The sequence below is a fragment of the Polyodon spathula genome, chromosome 8 (genome assembly GCF_017654505.1).
Source record: "Polyodon spathula isolate WHYD16114869_AA chromosome 8, ASM1765450v1, whole genome shotgun sequence".
Classification (NCBI taxonomy): Eukaryota; Metazoa; Chordata; class Actinopteri; order Acipenseriformes; family Polyodontidae; genus Polyodon; species Polyodon spathula.
The window spans coordinates 17,054,551-17,078,141 of record NC_054541.1 but is presented as its reverse complement, the minus strand read 5'-3'; the positions used below and the strand labels follow the sequence as shown (position 1 = coordinate 17,078,141).

The 23,591-nt window shown below is 38.2% G+C and overlaps 2 protein-coding genes across 4 annotated transcripts in view; one reads left to right on the top strand and one right to left on the bottom strand.

The window, feature by feature from the left end:
- Positions 1-18,364, top strand: part of LOC121319533 (leucine-rich repeat and transmembrane domain-containing protein 2-like) — a 50,695-nt gene extending 32,331 nt beyond the window's left edge. For all 3 annotated transcript variants that reach the window (XM_041257057.1, XM_041257056.1, XM_041257055.1), the window contains exons 2-4: positions 1,979-2,161; positions 14,682-15,272; positions 15,817-18,364. In XM_041257057.1, coding sequence (XP_041112991.1) covers positions 2,086-2,161; positions 14,682-15,272; positions 15,817-16,301 — 1,152 coding nt within the window. In that variant the 5' untranslated portion in view covers positions 1,979-2,085 and the 3' untranslated portion in view covers positions 16,302-18,364. The remainder of the gene's footprint in view (positions 1-1,978; positions 2,162-14,681; positions 15,273-15,816) is intronic.
- The window catches only part of LOC121319534 (voltage-dependent calcium channel subunit alpha-2/delta-4-like), a 152,652-nt gene that overhangs the window by 72,835 nt on the left and 56,226 nt on the right, over positions 1-23,591 (bottom strand). The window lies entirely within an intron of this gene.

The following is a 23,591-nucleotide window of genomic DNA, read 5'->3' as shown; positions in this document are numbered from 1 at the left end:
CTCTCCATGCAGAGTGTGACAGACCGATGGACAGGCACATTCCCTGCATAAGGCTCTTAGAGAGTACAATATTCCTTAGAATTTACTCTAACAATTCTTTGCTTCTCAAAAATAGCCTGCATCTTAAATTCGAGTACAGTATAGTGGTGTATATTAAAATCAGCAACAAAAGACGTGACTACCCGAGTACACAAACAGCAACGTGACTGACTGCCGAGAAAAGACAACAAAGGCGTCTGTCGAATATACAAGCAGCAATGACTGAGAAAAAACAAACCAAGCTTCATGAGGAATTACAAGAGAAACGTTTACAATTTCAAAATTCAAAACGGTACTAGCTTGGACAGATCGGAAATGCTGATCAGCCCCCCATATTGTTCGACAGGCCAAGCAATACCACAGTTCAATGCTGTTGTGGTTGCTGGGTTACATGTTGCCTGATGCTGTGGAGTGTTGTGTCTTGCTTGCTGTATTATAGAGTGCGCAGCACAATAAACAAGCTCTATGGTTAATCTGCAACAACACTGCTTTGTGTCAGTATTGTACGATACAACAGCATAATTGAGGTTAATTAAGCGATTTGCTGCTATAGAAGCTGTAGTACATTGTACACAGATAAATGTGCAGACAAAATTGCTTTGTGAGAACCAGACATGAACATGTATGTGAAGCTATAAAGTAAATCCAGTGCAATAAAAATCTACACTGCAATAACCAGTAAACCCCCAGAAGTTAACAAGAATGTGTGCCCAATGCTTGTCTATTGACATGGGTAGTATTAATAGATTGCTACAAGGGATCTATGGAAGCTTTAGTTTCTGGCTGCTCTGACGTTTCACCCTACAGCTTGCAGTAAATCTGGGAGTCTTTTTGAAGGTCAAAGACATACAAAACAGGACTCACAGAATCCAGGACCAAGCAAGCCACTCTTCCCTCTTTTTTCTTTGTCCCTCCCTGTGGCTTTAGCATATACTCGACTGGAAATCCCAGACTGTTTAAATTGCAGCTTAAGCCAAATTTGAACCTTGGCCTCCAGAGGTGAAAGCCATTAACCCACTACACAAACCTCACCCCCAGCTCTGATCTTTATTACTTTTACTTGTTTTATTCTGGGGAGTATTTCTACCCTTTTAACCATTTGACCAAGAAAAAACCTACTGTAAGCGCACATGCTAACTAGCATGTCAGCCCGGTTTTCAGAAAGAGCAGATGTTATCTGCTTTCAGCACCTGGGTCTTAGGGTCAGAGGCTGAGCTGTAAATGACCAGGAGGCCAGCTTTAATAACAGCTACTATTTAACAGCTAGATGGCAAAGGACTCTTCCCATGAACACAAATAAAACTCTTGTCTTGGGATCTGGATACGTGAGGACTGCAAGAAGGAAGCAACCATTTGACAACTGTTACAAGGATTTGTGGGAGATCTCAACCCAGAGAGAAAAACAGTCTGCATTATAAAAACCCTGAGCACGTTATAAAAACCCTGAGCAGATTACGGGCATCAACATCCCATGCTGTTCCGACACTGATGTGTAGAGCTTGGGCTCTAGGTGCAGGGTTTAGACTGCGTCTCACTTTGCCTTGGATGCATTCCATTCAAAACCCCTTCATATTAATGAGTTACAAAATACTTTGTACCGGAAATCTATCAGAATCTATCTTGCATTCATTGAAATTCAACGACAAAATGACTGGATGAATTGCACTGTTGTAAATTACGATGTGTTGCTGAACAGTTATTCAGCCACCATCGTTCCTGGATAACTACAGAGCTCTATGAATGTTCATGGTGTACCCTCTATGTACAGCCTACACTCCCAGTTTACCATCACACACAGGTATACATCCTATTGGCAAGGAGCAGACGCCAGTAGAGTACACAGTTTATGCATTCAGAGATCCATCACACATTAAATTACTAATTATTGAATTACAGTAAACCTGTCAAGCCTAACCACTGTTTCTCTGATTTTTTGCAGGTTTTAAGCACTACTGGTTTTTTTTGTCTCGCCGAAGGAGGCAGGGATCGGATGGACGGAGTTGACAGGCTGATGTAAGAGCTGGGAAAGTGAGTATCAAAGCAAGAATGTCCAACATGAAAAGCCCCACAGAGGCCTGGGAACTACAGCATAGCAAACCTGCACTCAGGCTGTGGAACATTGGTGAGTACTGCCCATATCAATCCTGCTGCTGCATTCATTCTATCTGCCGTCTTACTGGATTCCTTTTACGATCAAAGGGGATACATTTTCAAGAAATATTGCTTTATCAAAATGGGTTTTGATTCAAAAGGACATTTTTTAGTAAGCCAAAGCTAAATGGATCATTTTGCTTTCCAAATGCACTGACTTATCATTCATTCAAAATTTTAAGCACTTGATCAGAATTATATGTGAAGGCAAAACTTCTCTAAGTAAAACTCATGGCATCATCTTGCTTTTTGAATGGCCTTTTAGGAATACAGTAGAATTAACATCCATATTGAATCCAGTTTACGTGCAGTTTGAAAGTTATCTTGAATGAATGGTTTTGAATGAAAAGTATTTTAAAATAAGGTCAAGGCTGCATAAAGTGCGTACACTGTGATTCCCATCTGAGCTGTAATTTGAAATGCAAACAAATTCCAGAAGTGTATTTTTGGGCAATACCGAAGAATTAAACAGAGAATCAGTGTGGTGTTTTCTAATGTCGGTAACCTATATCGCAATTTTGGAACTGGGCAGCTCTGCACGCACCACAGCAATGTGGAGGTATGTATGCTTGAGGGCCAAAGTGTGGACGAAATGCTGAGAATAGATACTCTATTATTATGAGTAACCAGAGCTGCCAGTCAAGAACTTTTTCTGTCTTCCTTTGCAGCCAGCATGGTCCTCCAGCAGAAACATTGCTTCACTAAAGGCATTCTTCTAGTCAGAAATATTATCATTATTGTAATTATTATTGCTTTTTTATTGAGCTCTTCTTTGCTCTCAAGATATTTTGATAATCAGTTTGAAGTTTCTTAGTGCTCTGATACCAGGCTATGCGTAGGACTTCATATGTAAGATTAATAATATTTGAGTCACTATTGTTTTTTTTTCACAATAATGACTGTTTCCAGTATTCTTAATAACCTTTCATGAGCACCAGCTTTCACCACAGAATGTAAGTTAAGACCCCTCTACCTTTCAAAAGCAAGCATGGAGCCAACAGCAGTGGTGCCTTTGGAGAGGCTCCCCTTTCACATGTTCCCTTCCCACCCCCTTCCAAAGACAAGGCTCCACTCTGGATCGGAGACTACAGGCTCTGATCCCTCCCCTGTATAAACAGCTTCTATTATCACAGACCGAGTTTATGGGCACATCCCAACTGGCCATGCAGCATTCCAAAAGCAGAGATCACTCTATAAACCCCACCACTGAATCTGCTCAAATGTTTTTCTAATCCCTGGGCTTTACTCACCACCCCATCTCCCATCTCCCATCTCCCATCTCCCATCTCCCTGCAAAACAGGGTAGCTGATACAAGAATTACAATGTGACTTTTCCAGACCTACTTGTCAAACTGGAGCACACACGATCGTTGGTATCTGCAAGCTGATATCATTTTGCCCATTACATTTTTTGGCTGTGAGGTGGATGGAATGGTGATTTTACTTAACAGCATGAGTGCCGTACGAGTGCTGTACAGTGAAACGACTTCAGTAGTGTCCCCTTACCCGATTGACCCCCCAAAAATGCCATAATTTTAAAATGCAATGTGCCCAATTACTTTCTTTCACTGCAAGTTAGAATCTCCAATTATGTTCCCTCACTGTGGCAATAGTCTCCTTTTTTAAAATGGATATTTCCATTTATAAACCACATTTGAGAACACTAAATACACAGTACATCGACTTAAATGTGTTCTGGATCCCAGAATAAAATCAAAATCACAAACATCTTTTAAATATTGTAGACAGAGACAGAGTAGGTTTGCTCACCTCTCAAGGAAAGCCATACCACAATGCTGTACACTGGCATGTAACCAAATGAAATCGGTCCTTCCACCCTTTCTAACCATACCTCGGCCATAACACGCACCTGCCGTTTCCACCTATTCAGTTCTTGCTCCACTCTCTCATTTTCGCCCGCCTTGACTACTATAACTCTTTCCTCCTTGGCCTCCCCTCTTACACTTTTACACCATTACAACAAATTCAAAATGCCTCTGCCCATGTCATATTCAACCTCTCCCGCTCCTTCCACACCTCCCCCCTCCTCCTCCAGCTACACTGGCTCCCTGTCTATTATCGTAGCCTGTTCAGATTCCATACCCTGGTGTACAAATCTCTCCATGGTCTTACCCCACTTTATCTGGCTGCACTAATTTCCTATTATATTTCTCCTTGTCCCTTATGCTCCCAATCCCTATTGTCCCTCTCTGTCCCTACCCTCGCCCTGTGCCCAATCCCGTTTCCGTTCCTGTTCCCTTCTTGCTTCCCTTCATTGGAATAGACTCCCACTTATCATAAACTAGTCAACCACAGTATGTAGTTTCTGCTCCTCCCTCAAAACGATTCTCTTCTCCCTGCCCATTCTACTGCTACTTCTGGCCCCTGATCTCCAGTTATGACCCTGCTTTCCTGACCCTGACCTATCCTCTGGCCCTCTGCTTTCATTTAAGCAACTAATCTGTCCGTCCCGTCCCCCCCCCCCCCCCCCCCCCAGCCCAATAAACTTACATTCTTTCTTCACCCATTTTTCTTGATTGTACCATTTTGTTTAAACTTGTAAAGAGCTATGGCTAAAGACGCTATACAAATGTAAATAAATAAATAAATGCTGTGAAAGTAACAATTAAAAGAGTTGTCAATAAACTTTGAGAACTGAAAAAGAAAATTAGGTTTTGTGCAGATTGTACAGCCTTGGGACAGGGCAAACAAAGCAGATTACTTCTAGTCAAAATATAAAAATAATGTAAATGAATACTTTTGAAAATCCATTAACAAGTTTTCAAAATAACCACCTAAGCCTCAGCGGGCCAAGATCAATTTGCGTTGAGCTGCTAGTACTTAAAATAAACCAGATTGCTGCTGGATCGGAGCACATTCTTTCATCCAGAGATATCTACACTGCTAGGGTTACACTCACCTCTTTATTTTTGTGACAAACATTTACCAGGAAAAGATGTGTCAAGATGTCTGTCAGATTTCAAAAGGTCTTCCAGTCTTTGATTTTGTTGCGCAGATATTGAGTTATTTTAATAATTCTAATTCTACTGTTCTTGAGTCTCATATATCAAAATTAAAAAGACATCTGAACATACTGTAGCTCTTTAAAAATATTTTTATTGAAAATGACAAGGAAACAACCCTTCTCAAACTGAATGTGAAACATTCCAACATTTGTACACTAAGAGTCTTCTTTTGACGCACAAAAAACAAATAACAACTGGCAAATTATTTGACATGGACATTTGTAAAGTATTATGAAATAAGTATATGCCTTATTAGAGCTGAAAATGTCATGCATTTATCATGTACAGTTGACCCTTTCTTACATTATAAAACCACACACAGTAATGGGAGTTATTTTCAAAAAGTGTAATTTTCATTGTGTAAGTGGGGCTTACCATACGTGAAAGAGTCTGTTACCCAGTTACAGATCTAGTTTCAAAACATAGTACCGTAATATTACTTAAGTAAATGTAATGTGCTCATAAAATATGAACATGGTCCTGATACATTGTTTAGAGTTATCATACTGTACCCCAAAAAGATAACTAATAGCATTACCGTCCTATGAGCTCTGAAAAAACAAAAAAGATAAATGATTATGTTTTTCTTTTTTAAATAAAGACCAAAAATAGCACCATTGCAGTATGAATGAATCATGGCATGACCCTGGGTAATTTGCTAAAAAGTTGGTCATAGACCATTTGCATATTACAGAATGAAACATTTTCCCATTTCAATATATAACTTCAACACGAGTTCCTGTCGACAGCCACGTGAGTGCAGACAACAGCACCAATGGTTTTGCATGCCAGCTACTTGGAAACAAGTGACCTGGATTTGTTGCTGCTCTGTGGTTGGGAAATAAATTAAAGCTGAGGCTCGTTAGAAGAATGTTTCAGCAACGACAGTTGAAGACTGTGATAAACCTTATGGATCACCATTAAATCCCTGAGTCAAACAAGAGCGTAGTGAGCCAGGGCACATCAGAGCACTGCTCTGCCTCTTATTTATTACCTAAAGTCAACATTAACCATTGGAATTTGTATTTCATTGATAGACACTTTTTGTGGATCCTGGCCGCAGCTCACATTGTTCAAGGGTGCATGGCCTAACTACTGTCCTTCATCGTCAGACAGCCGACACTGCATACACTTCTGTCACACAGCCCAGGTTAGCAGGCACAGTTTTATTTTTTTACCACTGTACATCAAAAAGCCCAAAGGCTATGAGAAACAACTCAATTCATAACACCTCCTTGTTTATTTTTTTTGTTTGTTTTTTTATCTAATAATAAATGGATATAAATTATTTATACTGTATCACAGCTGTTGGTATTGCGACCCATAATGCATTGCAGGATGTATTGCTAACACACACTTTCACAAAAACAAGTGTACATAAAACACTATTTAATATGCATCAAAAACACTATTTTTTGGTTATGCGCTAATTAGGGCATTTGAATTTTACAATCTGCCTGGGAAGAAGTCTCAAAAAGAGGCCACGGTTTGCTTTTGTACACAAGTGGATTCTAAATAACTTTTCGATTCATTAGTAGTTAGTATAATTAGTTTTATATATTTCAAGTGGTAGTAAATATAATATTTTTTGTTACACTGAAAATTTAGTAAATGTTAAGTGTTTTTAATCTAATATTTTTTTATTTTAGTACAGCACTGCTACTGCTTCCCTGGGGTCCTCTTTTTGTACGCGAGTAAATTGACTAAAGTTATGATTTTTTAGGCAGGTGTAGCGAGGGCTGGTATAGCCTCGATTTTCGTAAATCTAAATTGCTTATGCTTGTCTAGAAGACTATATTCTCTCCTACGCTTGGAAGCACCTAAACTTACAATTTCGAAAATCACACACACAAGTCACTCATCTAAACAACTAAAAGACAGCTTATGCATGCTTAAACCCCTTAGCCACATACACAAATATGGCCCCTGGTGTAAGATGACCAGATTTTCCAATCCTTAAACTGGGACAGTATGGAAATATTGTGAATAACTTCCAAAGCCCTACGGGGAAGATCTTGGGTTGTTATTTTCATTTTGGCAATGTTTAATCTAATATCATATTCAAAATGAATGCAGGGACTCATGGTGATATTCTAAGTGGAATCTTTTACTTTCAAAAACTTTTTTGTGAATAAATGATCTTATTGTCTTTGTAATTTCATTTCTACAGTATAGTTATTACGTTACACAGCAGCAATTCAATAATATCAAATTACGAGATTCAATTTTACTGCAAATTGCTGCTGCAGATCTATTCCCTTTTCTCATTAAGAAACTGCATCTTCTCTCTTTGATTTCCACTTTCCATCTCGCTCTACCTCTATCTCTATGCTATCCTCCAGTGTCCAATATGCAAACCAGGCCCTTCCTGTATGAACACATTACATATCTCAATATTTCCATTTATTCTACTGCAGTTTCTGTTTGGATCATTAGTGTGTCGTGATTAATAGATACAAGGATTTTTCAGCCACTTTCTACTATTAAACTATTACTACTAAGATGGTGAAATGTGTTAAATACCTTATCATTTGACTGTGTGCAATAAATGAAGCACACTAATCAGCTTTTCTGAGTTTTGTTTAGAAGCTGTGCTGATGCACAAACAGGAATTTCCTTCTGAAGTAGTTAATAAGTATGGTAAACAGTAATCCACGTAGGCAGACCCTTTAAGTTTCTCTGAATAGTTGTATTTCCAAATTCTCCTTTAACATGCTGTAAGCTAACAGGCATCACTTAAAATGGAAAGGAACCTGTTAAAAATGTCATGCTACCTGCATGATGACATTTTGTGGCAATAAAAATATTTTGAGAATCTTAAAGGGATCCCCAGTAACTCGAGCCCTGACATTTGCATGATTTTGTCAATGTGTTGTTTTTCTTCTATTAAACTAAAAGCGTTGACAAAGTAAAATATCTTATAGAGCTATCACACCTATGCAACAGATAGCATTAATCTTAAATATGAGTTATCCATTGTCTCTATTTTCTTCTTAAACTTCGCAGGATAAAATATACATTTAACACAGAAATAAAAATAAGGGGTCACCAAATTAAAAAGAGATGCCTCTAATGCAGCTTATTTACATAGTTTCTCAAATGAAACAAGGACGGTTCTTTTTTTGTAATTGTTTTAAACTACACAGTACTCAATACAGTATACAGTACTCAACATCAATGTAAATATATATTTTAAAGAAATTGGCAACAGGAGACCTGAAACTATTGTATTTCATTATTTCTAAAAACACCACAAAATGTCTACTCTTAGAAATAAAAAAAATATTTTTACAATACGAATTTCACAAATGAAAATAACTAATTTGAAAATGTTATATTATTCCCAAACATAAGTTTTTTAGCACATATGGAACTGAAGGTGTATACAGACTTATTTCAATAGAAAATATGTTTCCAAATACTTTTGTGATATGTTACAGCCCCTCATATTGTTCTGATGGGCCATTTTAATACAGTGTTCAAACCATGACAAGCTTCAGTGCAATGTGACATAACAGCATTGATTTCCACAATTGCCGCCTATAGCTACACAAGAAACAAAGTTGTTTGCATGCAGATATACAAATATCATGGATGAAGAGAATAATTCTAACACAACACAATAGTACCTATATGAGCCATTATTGTTAGACTACAGTAATCTAACCTCTTCAGGCAGTGAGGGTGATAATTCAGACAAGGATAGCCGCCAGTTCGTTTTAGCAAGTCAGTCAGTGGATAAACCCACCCGCAATTCTCTGTGATTGGCTGTAAATTCTCCAGATTTGCATGGCGCTGTACAGCCGCTGTTAAATGCTACTGGTCGTTCATGACAATACAATATTCTGTTACCAGCGCGACGATGCTCTGGGAAAAAAATACAGGACGAAATGAGCGTCACGAGAAAGGTTCTGGTGACACTGGGACCAGTGTTCCAAAATTCGGACCGTCCTGTCCAAAACAGGACGTCTGGTCATTTTACCCTGGTGTCAGATTGACATCAGGTTTAAGAAGCTCCAAAAGGTACAAAGCCACAGTAAAGCCATGCTGTTTTAATTAATTAATTAATTAATTAATTTAACAAAAGACATCCAATTTTTCATAATTGAAAACCATTTTTATATATTCAGAGGAGATGGTGAAAAACTGATATTTTTGAAAAACAAAACATTAATGATCAATAGTAGAATTAAAAGGGCTTGCCACACTATCCGGGCTCGTCTGCATTTAACATGATCATACTGAAGTGGGCTTCTAGGACCGTGATCGTGTAAACACGATAATAAAGCGCTTTATTTTGATGACTTACAGGGCTTGCAGTGCAGGCTTGAAACACAAATCATTGCACAGGGGATGGACTGACGTTCACTTCCTGATTGACTGTTTTCCGTGTGACGTCACAGTGTCTTGTCAGATTTCGCACATACTCTTTTTATTGATATATATATATATATATATATATATATATATATATATATATATATATATATATATATATATATATATATATACACACACACACGTATATATGCTCTGAGCACACTCTTAAACTTAAACATTCAAGGAGGACATAAAGAAGTTTCAGACTACTGTAAGTGGATTGTTCATGCACTGGGCTTGCAAGGTATCCAGATGACTTTTTAATAATCAAGAAAAACACAAAGACTCATTTAATTTGAAGTTTTAAGAACTAAATCTCTTTAGCTGGGCTGTCATCTGTGCATTCTCATTTCCATCGTCAGTGATGGAAACATTTTAACTGAAACTGGATCCATCAAAAAACCGCACACCCTTGCAACCGAGGCCTTCCATGCAAAAGGATCTAATGACTTATAGCACAAAAGGGACGTGCCAGAACCATCTGTGACAGTCTAAAGGGCGGAGACAGTTTACAGCAGCCAGGCGGAGACAAAAGCAGAAACAAAACATCAAATAAACTTGTTTAGAGCTAACAAAAAAGACTGTGAGTCTGATGTATTTGACATAATTATATTAGAAAATGTATTCTCATGTGTTTTAACATATATGTTTTTACAACATTTAGAAATATCAAGAAACAAGTGAATATAAGCATATACTATTTCATATACTAAATGTATCACGTACATTATTCCTTAATACTGATAATAATTAAATGAATAACTTATTTTATTTATAAATATTTATTTTGTGAAAATAAATCAAGAGTAGTGTTCATTATTGCTTATAAAGACACCGAGAATAAACGTGAGTTATTTCACTGCAATCACTCAGGTGAAACAATGTCTTGTAATCTGCCCAAACATCAATATTTTTCAACAAAATTTTCAGGAAGTATTGCAAGGTCCCTCGGGTCATAGAATAACGCATTTCTATACATGTATCTATAAGCAGAATACATAATAAAAAATATATATATATATATATATATATATATATATATATATATATATATATATATATATATATATATATATATATATATATATATGTATATATATATATATATATATAAAAAAAAAAAGAAAAATGTTTATATGGTTTCTGAAGTATTTTATAATGTTCCCCAGAGTGTTCTGAAAAAAGAATACCATTTGCAAGATGCTACTGTAAAAACTAGATTTTTAGTGAATTTATATAGGACGAAAGCCAACTACAGCCAAAAAACAGCTGGACCTGGTGAAGCATCCCACTGAAAAATGCTTGGTCCTGAAAGGGTTAACCTCATCTCATCTCACTGATATGGGACAGAATCTGTAACCGCAGTGCATCATACAACACACACTGAAGCAATCTGTTCCCATTGTGTGACAATCCTGTGTATAGGCTATACCTATGCTACTTTAACAAACCAGTGTGTCTCAAGGCAAAATGTAACACAAGATGGGTTTGTAAATAATGCATGCTGAATTAAAAAATACCAATTAGAGATACGTTATCAGTTTACTTTGCCAGAGTTTTCTCATTTCATTTATTTGCTGACCATCATTCATCACTTCTGTTGTGTCAGGTAGGACACAAGACTCTTGTACTAATAAACGTTGTTATTTATTAAATGTCAGAACAAACACTCACTAACACGTAGCTTTATATTAAACTGTCTGACTCTGTGTTCCTAGCCCACACTGTCTCCACAGGAACAGCAGCCCACTAATTTCCACAGTCCCCCTTTATGTCACCCCTGTAGCATCAAACATGCAGAACTCTAAACATAACAACTTCCAAGTGTGGATCGACATAGAAAGAATAAGCACATGGAAAATGAGGGGATCAAATAAATAAATAAATAATTGCAATTAGTCTGGACTCATTGAACCTGCTTAAGAGGGCTGCAGAGCCACAGGCTCATGTGTAAACCAAGTTTGTGTGTAACTTCAACCTGCAGCACCCCATTAGATACTGGGGTACAACAAACACCTTCAGAAGATGTTCTCATTCATGAAATCCAAGAGGCCACTGGTGGCAGCTGCCAAGCAGGGTTGGAGCGCGAGGGTCGAGTGGTTCACGCTCTTATGTCCAGCCTCTGATCACTTTGTTCAGACGTTGAACTTCACAGAACTGAAGTGCCTGGATTGCTTAAGGGCACCGGTCCAGTGGAAACATTTTAAATTTTTTAAAACCCGTTGCTCTGACACTGATAGCTGGCTTTGGGTTTCACACTACAGGATAGTAGGAATGTGATACTGCAGCGTCTCCCTAGTCATCTCAATTTTCCATTGATCAAATTACTGGATGGAATCAAATTACTGGCCTCTGTAAACAAAAACAAATCTGGAAAGGGGGTGGAGTGGGGTGGGGTGTTGTGTTAGTTAACCCCTTATCCCAAGTATCATGATGAAAGTAACAATTTGGATGACCAGATCCAACATGTCAGTATATTTTAAACCTTGTTTCATGCGTCTTGTTGCAAAAACAAGAAACTTCATTTTATTTGTGGGACACATGTTCCTTGTAACTTAAAGGGTTAATCTGTTTCGCACTTACCGTCAGCAGAAATTAAACAGCTAATTTCAGAAGTGTTTCTAGAAACTGCTGGGTCGGTTAGTAGGCCATTGGAAGTCAATGAGTTCCTCTCAATGTCACTGACACAAAGGGAAAAAATGACAATGCTTCTTATGAACTGAATCAAGTACTTTTGGAGTAGGTTCTGTCTACTTAAACTGTAATAATGAGACACCCTACACATAATGTATTAAACATATTATAAAATTACAAAGAGCAATGCTTGTACTCATTAAACATTGATTTGACATCAATACAGAAAACAAGATTTACTAGAATACTGACAAATCCTTATTTATTATTTTTTTTTAAATTGTACTTTCCTTTTTATACCAGATATAGTTGTTTTAAAAAAGACTATACTAATGGCAAATGCTATATTTCCATCTGCCAAAAGAATGAATTGACCCATCAGCATGTCCTGTTGCAGACTGCATTACAGACTGCAGATTGAAGCGGCTGCAGCCCCAGGCTGATATATACATACTGTAAAAATCAGATTAGACTGAGTTTTACAGATTGGTTTCCTGGTGCTTTAGCTGCAGCTTCAAAATGGCTGATTCTGTCAACCAGGCAAGCATATGAAGCCACTAGTTCCAATAACTATTAAACTTTAATGGGCACTTGTTTCCATTTTTTTTTAAATCACCTCTGGGGTATAATGTTAAATTATGATTTGATAAAGCATATGAGCCTATTAAGATACTTTTTTTTTTTTTTAATAGTGTAAAAGTATATAAATATCAAGTGCCCAAGGATTTCAATTAGCCAGACTAAGGTTTAATGAATCTATTTCTGCTCTTAACTCTTTTTAACCAATCCCAGCACAGGGATCAGAGCGGTCTCAATGGGAACTGTTATGCTGACAACCCATATAATTCAACTTTACAGGCAAGACAATCCTGAAACAAAAGGAAAGTAGAATCACATTAATCCATTTTAAAACACTGAAAAGGGCCAGGGTGACGATCCTTGTCATTTAACAGTATTAGATATCCAAGAACAAAATCCAATGAAGCGATCGCTGATCACTGGACATGTGTGGTTGCTTACAGGGGTTACAGCTGATGCAATAATTATATGCACTTCCATTTGGTATGCAGGTCTTAGAAGAGTCTTATCCTAAACAGTGTTTTGAAAAGTGCAGAGACAAGGTTTCATGAACTGCTAAACCCTTATTTAATTGATCAAAATGACTAAAACAGTCTTCACCAAAACAGTCCTTAACATGGTATGGCTAGATTGTGTGATATCTACATAGAGAACAGAAGTACATAACAGTTTGGATGTCCTTCCTTATTTCAGTACCCTATTTGTAGAGTAAGCAGCGGGGTTACGGAAAATATAGTGTTACACATCCCCACATGCTGCTACAACAGTTTCAGTAACGTAACTGTAACTTGTTTTCATTGTTAACATAGCCACAACTTTTTACACTTATAACTTTAAAGTCTGTTTCAAAGTTCTATTCAAAATGTCAGCTCAAGTAGACTGGGGATTGTGATCATTCCTCGAAGTCATAGGTTCGTAAACATTTTACATGCTGCCCCCTAGTCTTAGCATATACTTAATGTAAATCGCATATTTCTTCCTAGATTTAACCACAAAAAGTCCAGATTTAGCTAAATATATAAATGTTAACAAGCACATTCTTAAAAGTTTTGAAATTTGTACTTTCAGATATAATTTACAAAAGTTGAAAACACGTATCACAAATTCAACATTTAAAATCAGTATGACAAAGCTAGAAAAAAATGCTTGAGTCTATAAATCTTTTTTTTTACTCTTGGCAACATTTAGCAGACACATTAAATCATGATTTCTAACAAATAAATAAATCTGTGAATTTAAATCTTTTTTTCTTCTTTTTTTTACACTTGGCAATTCAACATTTAGCTAACAGATAAATTTGAAAAACATTATTGTTCAGCAATTAAATCTGAAAAAAATAAATCTGGGTTTTTGCAAAATAAATAAATCATCCGAATGTGAAGCTAACATGTAGCTGAGTATGCTGCAGAGCTGCCCTTACAACCCGAGATCCAGTCTCTCCGCTTTCACATTATTGCTGTGTTATCTGTGCACTAGAGCGGACATTTTGAAAAGAGCTTTGAAACAGAGTTTAAAGTTGTAAGTGTAAAAAGTTGTCAGGATTTTAACAATGAAAATAAAAATTCCAGGTACGTTGTTTAAACAGTTGTAGCAACACGTAGGGATGTATAATAGTATATTTTTCGGAAACCAGCTACTTACTCTTTAAGCTGTGAATAACTTTTTTTTTTCTGACAAGAACATTAATATTGTAATAATAATGATTCAAAGCTACAGCCCACCCCAGAAAAGCAATTTTAATGTTGTTAACTAACAGTAGTGTGTTAATTTATAACATCGTTTTTATCCTGGATTAATTGTACTGGTGGAAACTGAACAGCAGTGGCACCTAATGTCGTTCATCACTTCTGCCCTTTGTATGCTTCCCCACAGCCCTCCTCTGCCTGCTGGGTATAATGGCCTGTTTGGTGGAAACAGCGTGGGCCTGCCCCATCCAATGCGAGTGCAACAGCACCGTGGTGGACTGCAGCGACCGTGAGCTGCTTTCCCTCCCTTCCAACCTTCCCCCCAACACCAAGACCCTCCTCTTGCTCAACAACAAACTGAGCTCCCTGTCTCCCGGGGCCTTCTCCAACCTTACCTCCTTGGAGAGGCTGGACCTGTCCAACAACTTCCTGGACAACCTGCCTGCTTCTCTGTTCAGAGACCTGGGCAACCTGTCAGAGCTAGTCCTGCATAACAACAGCATCACCGGGCTGGACAAGGGCCTGCTCCAAAGCTGCCCGGGCCTGCAGCGGCTTGACCTGTCCATGAATGGCCTCTCCCAGGTGCCCCTGGGGCTTCTCAATGACCTGCCAGGGATGGAGTGGCTCTCCCTGGCTGACAACAGGCTGCAGGCCCTGGAGAGGGCTGCCTTTGAACCCCTATCCAGCCTCCAGCACCTGAACCTCAGCGGAAACCCCTGGGAGTGCAGCTGCAACCTGAGGGACTTCAAGCACTGGATTGAGTGGTTCCTCTACAGAGGTACAGTACTGTGCACCCAGCGTGCGTGCAGTTATTGCCATAGGAAAAAAAAACACTCGCTTTTAAGGGTAAAGAGCTTTTGATGTCATTAGAATTAAAAAAAAAAAAAATGCATTCCCTTACTATTTTATGGTGTTTCAAATCGTTTAAGTGTTTTTTGTAAAGAGTGTTTATAAATGTCATCTTCAGTGCTTTCAAAATGAGAACAGATTTCTACCCCATCCTCTTGAGTAGCTGAACTGCAAACTTGAAGTAATTGAACAAAATGGGCCTTTAAAATCAGTCCTTAAATCCTTAAAACAGACCTTAAAGCTTTGCCCATTGCACCATTCTCAATGGGCTCTATTCACACAGCTTTAACTCAGGAGTTGTTTTACGTCTGTTTTTTCAAAGTCATAAAGTGAATGAATTAAAGCGTTGTGAATAAAGCCATTTATCTCCCTAACTCTACCGGTTTTAGCCTCTATTTCTCAGACTCATTGTCTCTAACCTTAACCCAAACTCCTAGCCCCTTACGCAGGATCTGCCTGTCTATCCTATGCAGGAGGGAGAATCGATGGTGTGGAATGCACGCTACCCAAAGACCTGCGTGGCCGGGACATTCGCAACGTGCCCATGGAGATGTTCAACTATTGTGTGCAGCTGGAGGCCAGCTCATTGGTGCCCGGGGGGGAGGGCAAGCAGCTGCCATGCAGCCGAGGGGCGGAACCTCCCCCACCGGCCCCCCCACAGCCCCCCATGTATCCCTCCATTAGACACCATACAGGGGTGATGGATCCGATGATGCCAGGGTGCGTGAGGCAGCGATACCGTCCGGTGAGCGTCCGGCGAGCCATCGGCACGGTGATCATCGCGGGAGTGGTGTGTGGCATCGTCTGCATTATGATGGTGGTGGCAGCTGCGTACGGCTGCATCTATGCCACCCTGATGGCCAAATACCAACGCGAGCTGAAGAAGAGGCAGCCACTGATGGGAGAAGGAGATGGAGAGGGCGAACAGGACGAGAAGCAGATCTCTTCGGTGGCTTAGAGGGATTGAGCCCTTCAGCTCCCCTGTGCTTCGTTTCTCTAGTTCGTGTTCATCTCTCTCCTTTTTTTTTTTTTTTTGATTCCCGGGTTTTGTGCTCTGTGCCAGTTCAGGAATGAAGAACGGTAACCCTCTGTCCCAATCTCTTTACATCTCCCAAATTTCCTGGATTCTGTGTGTGGATTTGTGGGAGGGTGGAACAAGAGAGAAGAAGGAAAAGAGCAAAGCTGTTCCAAAGGAACCCGAATCCAGGATTGTAAAAGTTGGCAGACTGTTTATAAACAGAAAGTAAAAACTCTCTCTCTCTCTCTCTCTCTCTCTCTCTCTCTCTCTCTCTCTCTCTCTCTCTCTCTCTCTCTCTCTCTCTCTCTCTCTCTATGAGCCTATCCAATTCCTTATTTACAAATACTGCAAAAAAATGTCAGTTTCAGTTGTTTCCAAGTTACTTTTATCCACCTTCTGTTAAAACTGCTAGAAGCCCGTCTCTGATTTGAGTGGATACCCTATTCCTTAACTCTCAACAAATGGGATTTAAAGCAGTGCTCACTGAGAGTGGCATAAGGGTGTGAATATTGGAGGCTGACACAGTCGCTGATGAAGTACACAATCCAATTCCTCTTTTTGTCTTACAATAGAAAGTAAAGAGAATATCATGAACTGAAACAATTTAAGTGATTTAAAACTTAACTGGACTGCACTAGTTACAAAGCAAACCTCTGCGATACGAGCACAACCTTGCATGCATCAAAATTCTCAATACAGAAAAGGAGCCTGCATTGGGACACAGACAGATATGCTTCTGATCCTAGTTTTTACTCCAAAGACCAATATTCAACACATTTGGATATTTCGCTTTAAGTGAATACATTGGTTTACTCTCTGAAATACCCGAATGTAATGAATATCTGTCTGTTCTGTAAGGAAACTCTGACATAACAACAGTTCTGTACCTCCCTAATATCCAATATACAATGACTATACCCTTATAATAGCTGACCAAGGTATTTTTGCACAGTATTGTTGCAGTTTTCCCAGACTTTTCCCCTGGTTATACTTTGCATTTACCACAGTCTACTGTGGTTTGTCATGTTTAATATGTGTTCGATATTGCTCTGGGCTCTACAGTGCTTGCCATAGTTTTATTATGCTTTATCACACCTTGCTATACTTTTACTATGGGAAACTTTTATAAGGGTAACTACTTATGTAGTTCTAGTAAATATATTACATTCATTATTATTGTCTCTTTACCATTACTGTTTGTGAGCAACATTTATAACGTAGCAATAAAGAATCGGCTGTACTTTTCCCTCAATCATTCCTATCCCTCAATGGTTTCCAGTGCAAGTTCAGGCAGTGGAAATTCAGCTTTTCTCTGTTTATTTCTGTGTCAATAACAGTGTGTATTTTATAATACTCACCTCCTTGTGCAATCTTCTTTACCGTTTGATTGAAAGGACTGCCACGCCTTGATGACGAGTGGAAGTCACAAAGCTATTCTCTGAGCAGTCTCTTTTCAGGCACAGGTGCAAATCCTCAGCAAAAACAGACAGCACAAGGAAGGGGCCTTGTTGGGGCTGGGCCCTAACCGACAGGGCTAAAGTAATAAGATGATTGGTTGCCCATTGTTTAGTCCTCTGTAAATCATTTGCAAGCTTTGGCTGCAATCAAACTGGATATTCTTAAGGCTTTAAAATGAAACAGTACAGAAGAAATGCAACTGTCAGTAGCGCATAGGAAATAACTCCCTTCTGGTGATTTGGTTAATCCCCATGAGTACTAATGCTGGCAACATTAAAGTGCTAATTTATTTACTGGATATTCTCCATGTTAACTCTGAGAGCTGGCCTCCAACCCACAGCCCCCCATTGCCCCTAATTCTTGGACAACAGTTGCAGTTTAACTGAATCTAGGCTCAACAGCTGCCCACACAGTTAAATATCCTGGTTACATCCCCAGTGCTTAAGAGTGAGAAATATTAATGGATCTCGAGATAAATCCAGCATCATCCTTTCGTTGCTATGATGGAATCTCCCTTTGGGAATATGAGTCTTAAATGCAGGAGATAGTGCTATCTATTTATATATATATATATATATATATATATATATATATATATATATATATATATATATATAGAAGAGAGAGAGAGAGAGAGAGAGAGAGAGAGAGAGAGAGAGAGAGAGAGAGAGAGAGAGATAGAGAAAGTATGTTTACCACATCACTGACACCACACCTTGACAATCAAGTGATGAGAGCTATCTCACTCAATGTATTTCCTTCTTTATGCAAGTCAAGGTTGTTATAGTAGTAGAAAACACTAATGGAGGCTTTGAGTAAATTCTTGATGCTCATAATGTATCAGAGTAGACTGTATGTGTGTGTGTGTGTGTGTGTGTGTGTGTGTGTGTGTGTGTGTGTGTGTGTGTGTGTGTGTGTGTGTATGTGTGTGTGTATATGTGTATATATATATATATATATATATATATATATATATATATATACATAGCAAATATGGACTGGAGAGGAGGGCTATAGTGGAAAATTATTGACCCGAAGACTATTGACTGGAAGACTTACCGACAGGCGCAATACCCGAAGCCGAAGCTGCATCCTGGAGGTAACATTAGTCTTCCTGAGGGGCATTTAATTTTCCTCTATGAGCTGAGTCTGCTCTACATATATAATATATGAGTCAGTCAAAATAATGAGAGGTAAGATTGGATAGCAAATATGACTTTATATACTGTAAAGCCATAAATATTTGCAAGCCTTTTATTATGCATTTTTCACATATGAAAAAAGTAAATATTTTTGGCATGAATATCTTAGTGCTGTACATGTAATGAATTAATATACTACTACCAGTGTAACAGGTGACCAACATTTCTGGAGCAAAATAGGTTTTATGAGTGTGATTCGCCGAAAACTTTAGGTCACAAATAATTATGGCTTTACAATATTTTGTCTATAAATAAATAACAGAAAACGTTTCTGAAGTTCATACTGCAAGTTGTTTTCTTTCTTTTGTAGTATGTTTTGTAATTAATTTTCTGTTAAGTCAGGGAATTGCAGTTCAGCAGTTTTTTCATCTATCTTATTAAGAGTGGAGGTGGAGGCTGTTCCTTTGAAAAGGGGCGGGGTTGACAGTGATGTGAACCAATCACATGACAGATGGACACTATTGCCCAGTGGTGTAAGAATTGTAAGGCAATAGTTCAATTTATTTTTGCTCCTATGATGAGGTTTTAACCAACCACAGGCCAGAATTTCCAAGCACTGATGTCCAGCTATGTTCCCTGATGAAAACAAGACCTTTATGAGTAAAATGATGTTTCTATGTCGAACATGATAATTTTTTTAAGCAGTCTTTGTAATTTGTGTGTACTGCTTTTTTTTTTTTTTTTTTATTTTTTTTTTTGTATCTAAGCTGTGTGTAATAGGAACTAAGAAAACGTGAGACTATATCAGAGCCACTCTTCGTTTTATTGTAACTCCCAGCTCCAGACTTGGGTCTTGTCTTCCAGAGTAAGTGTGAATTTGTTCTTGATTTGAAATGTGCTTTGCAATTGAAGCCATTAGAATACTGTAGTGTTGGGCAATTTAACAAAAATGACATACATCCCCCATCACCGGTGTGCACAATTTGAAGAATCAGTAACATGAAAAAGTAGACCACCGTGAACTACAGCCACAGTACAGTGGTTCCTGTTACTAAGTTTTTTGTGGCTGCATCAAAACATGGTGCAAGCCATGTCAAGTTCAACCCTGATGCACTGTTGACACAGCAGTGTCTTCATTTTAAACGCTATTCCTTCATTTGCCAGCAGATGGCAGCATAGAGCTTTTAACAGACATTAAGAACTATAAAATGTATCAACTTGCATCGTTCTTTTGTGCGGCAGATTAGCACCCATGTATGACACCAACTCATTTGGGTTTGAAATGCCTATGTATTGTAAAATGACTTGCTGCTTTCCTTGGTTCAGCGTTGCATCTTCTTTTCATGTTGGGAATGTTATTTTGTTCACAAGGTGCATAACTGGTATTAAAAACTAATACCCACTAGCAGAAACGAATGACCAACCTGCAGCCTATAATCTGATTTGAGCTTCTCTGTTTGTGTGTACTAGAACTAGGGCACAGTTATTGAGATCCTTTTCTTCCAGCTGAACAACACTGCCACCCAGAGGCAGTAAAGTGCAAATGCAACTGTAACTGATTCTACACAATGCAAAATTAAAAGCACAATAAATACGCTGTGACTGCAGACTGTGCAGAACAAATCTGTAACTTAACCTAATATTTCAGGAGACTGCAGTACATGTTATATAAACTGCTACTGGACTGTATATACACCATACAGTATTCCACGACAGGTTGAAGTTAAATATTGCAAAATAATTGCCCCTGTGATTTTAAAATCAAATGCTATCCAGCTTAAATAGCCCAAGATGAAATAGCGTTAAGAAGTTCCTTGAATTCTAACCCTAAAGAGAGGTGGAGTCAAATTTATGGGTAACATTTTATATTAAGTGTCTCTAATTACTGTGTATTTACACAGTAGTTACTTAGTAAATACATGTGTAAAAATGCAGATAATTATAATATTATGCATAGTTACAATGTACTTGGATGTGTAAATCTTTTTGCACAATATAACCACAACCCTATTCTTTTAACACTGCAATTATGTAAAGTCTTATTGAACCATTTTTCAAAATTACGGTGGCCTGACAAACTGGCAGCAGTACATAAAACTACTCAAAATAAATTTTAAAAGGAGAGATGATTGTGGAAACCCTTTATATCACTTTACCTCCCGTAGCCCCTCAAATGAATCCTCACCCTTCAACCATAATGGATGCAGGTGTCTGTACATTTCTGTGTGCTTTTGTAACCCGTTCCTTTGTAAACTTATCAATGCAATAATATTTCTGTAAATAGTGCTTGCTTTTCAATTAGCTGCTCAGTACGTGTGGGTGACAGGGAGTCGTAGAAACGGCTCTTTCTGTTATCTGCGTTTTCTAAAATGTTTCAAACAAATGCTGTTTTATTTTACCCTCCTCAAGACTAAAAGCTGTTTAAGATGCTGTTCCTGAGCTGTGGAACCAGACGAAGAATAAAAGACTGTATTTCCTTATTCTTGTGTGTGCTGTCTTTGATACTTATCTTCCGGTCTAAGTTCACAAAACTTAAAGGACGTTTTTTTAAGGAATCTTCTAACCCTCTCTCAAACAGAATAGAAAGGTTTCATGATCTTCCAGGGGTAGTACAAACATAAGAACTCCTTGTGTCTTGTACTGTATCTCTGCTTGGTTAGCTGCACACTACTGGGATCAAACTATATATATAAAATTTAAACCTTTAAATAACCAGGTAGATCACTTGAGAACAAATTCTCATTTGCAATGACGACCTGGCCAAGAGGCGAACAATGTTACAGCATGACAGAAAGGGCATAAAATGGGAAAGAAAACAGACAAATAATTAAACGAATGCATGTACATCACAGATAAAACCAAATACGGCAGGTGCAGGAGTCAGTCAACAGTGAGTCAAGCTGGCCATTAAAAACACCCTCAGAAACAAAGGCAGGCAGTTTTAGCTTGAGTTGTAATTCACTCTAGTCATGAGCTGCAGCATACTGAAATGAATTACGCCCATCAGGAGTAGACACTCTGGGAACATCCAAATTAATAAAAGTGTTTGATCGCAAGTTATAAAAAGAGATTGAGATCTTTAACAAATTTCTCAGTATAGACTAATTATATATTAGTCTATACCAATGAATCAGTCGCCTTGTGTGAAGTGAAGGCCAATTGACAAGACTGTAAAGATCACAATGATGAAAGCAGGAGGGAGCACCAGTGACAAATCTTATGGCAGAATGATATAAAGCATCCAGCTTCATAAGAACAGCTAAAATGTAAAAAGTTCAATAAAACAAAAACTAAAATATTGTCTAAAATGCTAGAAAAAATAACTTTTTAAAAAGAGTAAGTAGCAGGGTACTGAAAATTATAGCGTCATACATCCACACATGTTGCTACAACTGTTTCAATAACGTACCTATAATTTTCCATTAATTGTTAACATCCTGACAATGTTTTAAACGTATAACTTTATAGTGTTTCAAAGCTCTTTTCAAAATGGTCGCTCTAGTTCACTGGAGTTTGAGATCTGTCCTTGAGTCAAAATCACTACAGGAAGAGCGATAAAAAATGAAAAAGCTCTGGCTTTTCTGTTCCATACCACATCATGGATTGTTGTTGCTGTGTTACATGTTTGACAATATGGACAACAATCCTTACACTATCAGTGCACTAGAGCGGGCATTTTGAAAAGAGCTTTGAAACAGGCTTAAAACTTATAAAATGTAAAGAGTTGTCAGGATGTTAACAATGAAAAGAATTACAGGTACGTTATTTAAACAGTTGTAGCAACATGTGGGGGCATGCAACGATATATGTTTTTTTAAACCGTGCTACTTATTCTTTAACCAAACCCCTAGATTCAACATTTCTATGTTAACAGCAGTTCTGGCTCCTCAGAGAGGCAAGCCTCCATTATAAACTCCTATCTGTTATTAACCACAGTATTAGCAGTAGCAGATCACGTGATCTGAGCACACGCTTTAATTGGAGGAGCTCAGAAATTTTCTCATCAGAAGAGACAAGCCTCCATTACAAATTCCTATCTGCTATAACCACACACAGTACAGTACTGGCAATGGCAGATTACATTGTCTGATCCCTGGTTTTAATTGGAGGAGCAACTCAAAGTGAAGTGGAATGAGATTTTGACCAGAAAAGGAACATTTTAAGGTAGACAAAAAATAAACAGCGTTGCTGCTCGATAGCGTGGACAAGCCCTTGACTGTTTAGTCCCATGTTAAAGGCAGCGTGTTTGGATTAAAGGTTGTAGTTTTCCTCTGCATTTCTGCTGATTGGAAATCAGAATGGACCAGATAAACTACTATTCCCAGAAGACACTGCGCGCCCGGATGCTCATTGCATTGTGACACCGATAGCATCAATAAAGTGAGATACCTCGGATCTTCGACTTGCGACTCTTCGATTTACGACTGTTTTGCATTATTACCCTGCTTCGACTTTACGATATTGATACGTGCCATGCGATTTGTGCGCCGGTTGATATCCGAACCGCAGTACCTGCCGTGGTCAGCCTGACAGTCTAGCGGTTTTTTTAATGCATGGGGGTTTTTTTTTTTTTTTAAAAAAAGAATTTATTATCTTTTTGCCCATGAATTAGTCTGACCTGAGAAACTCT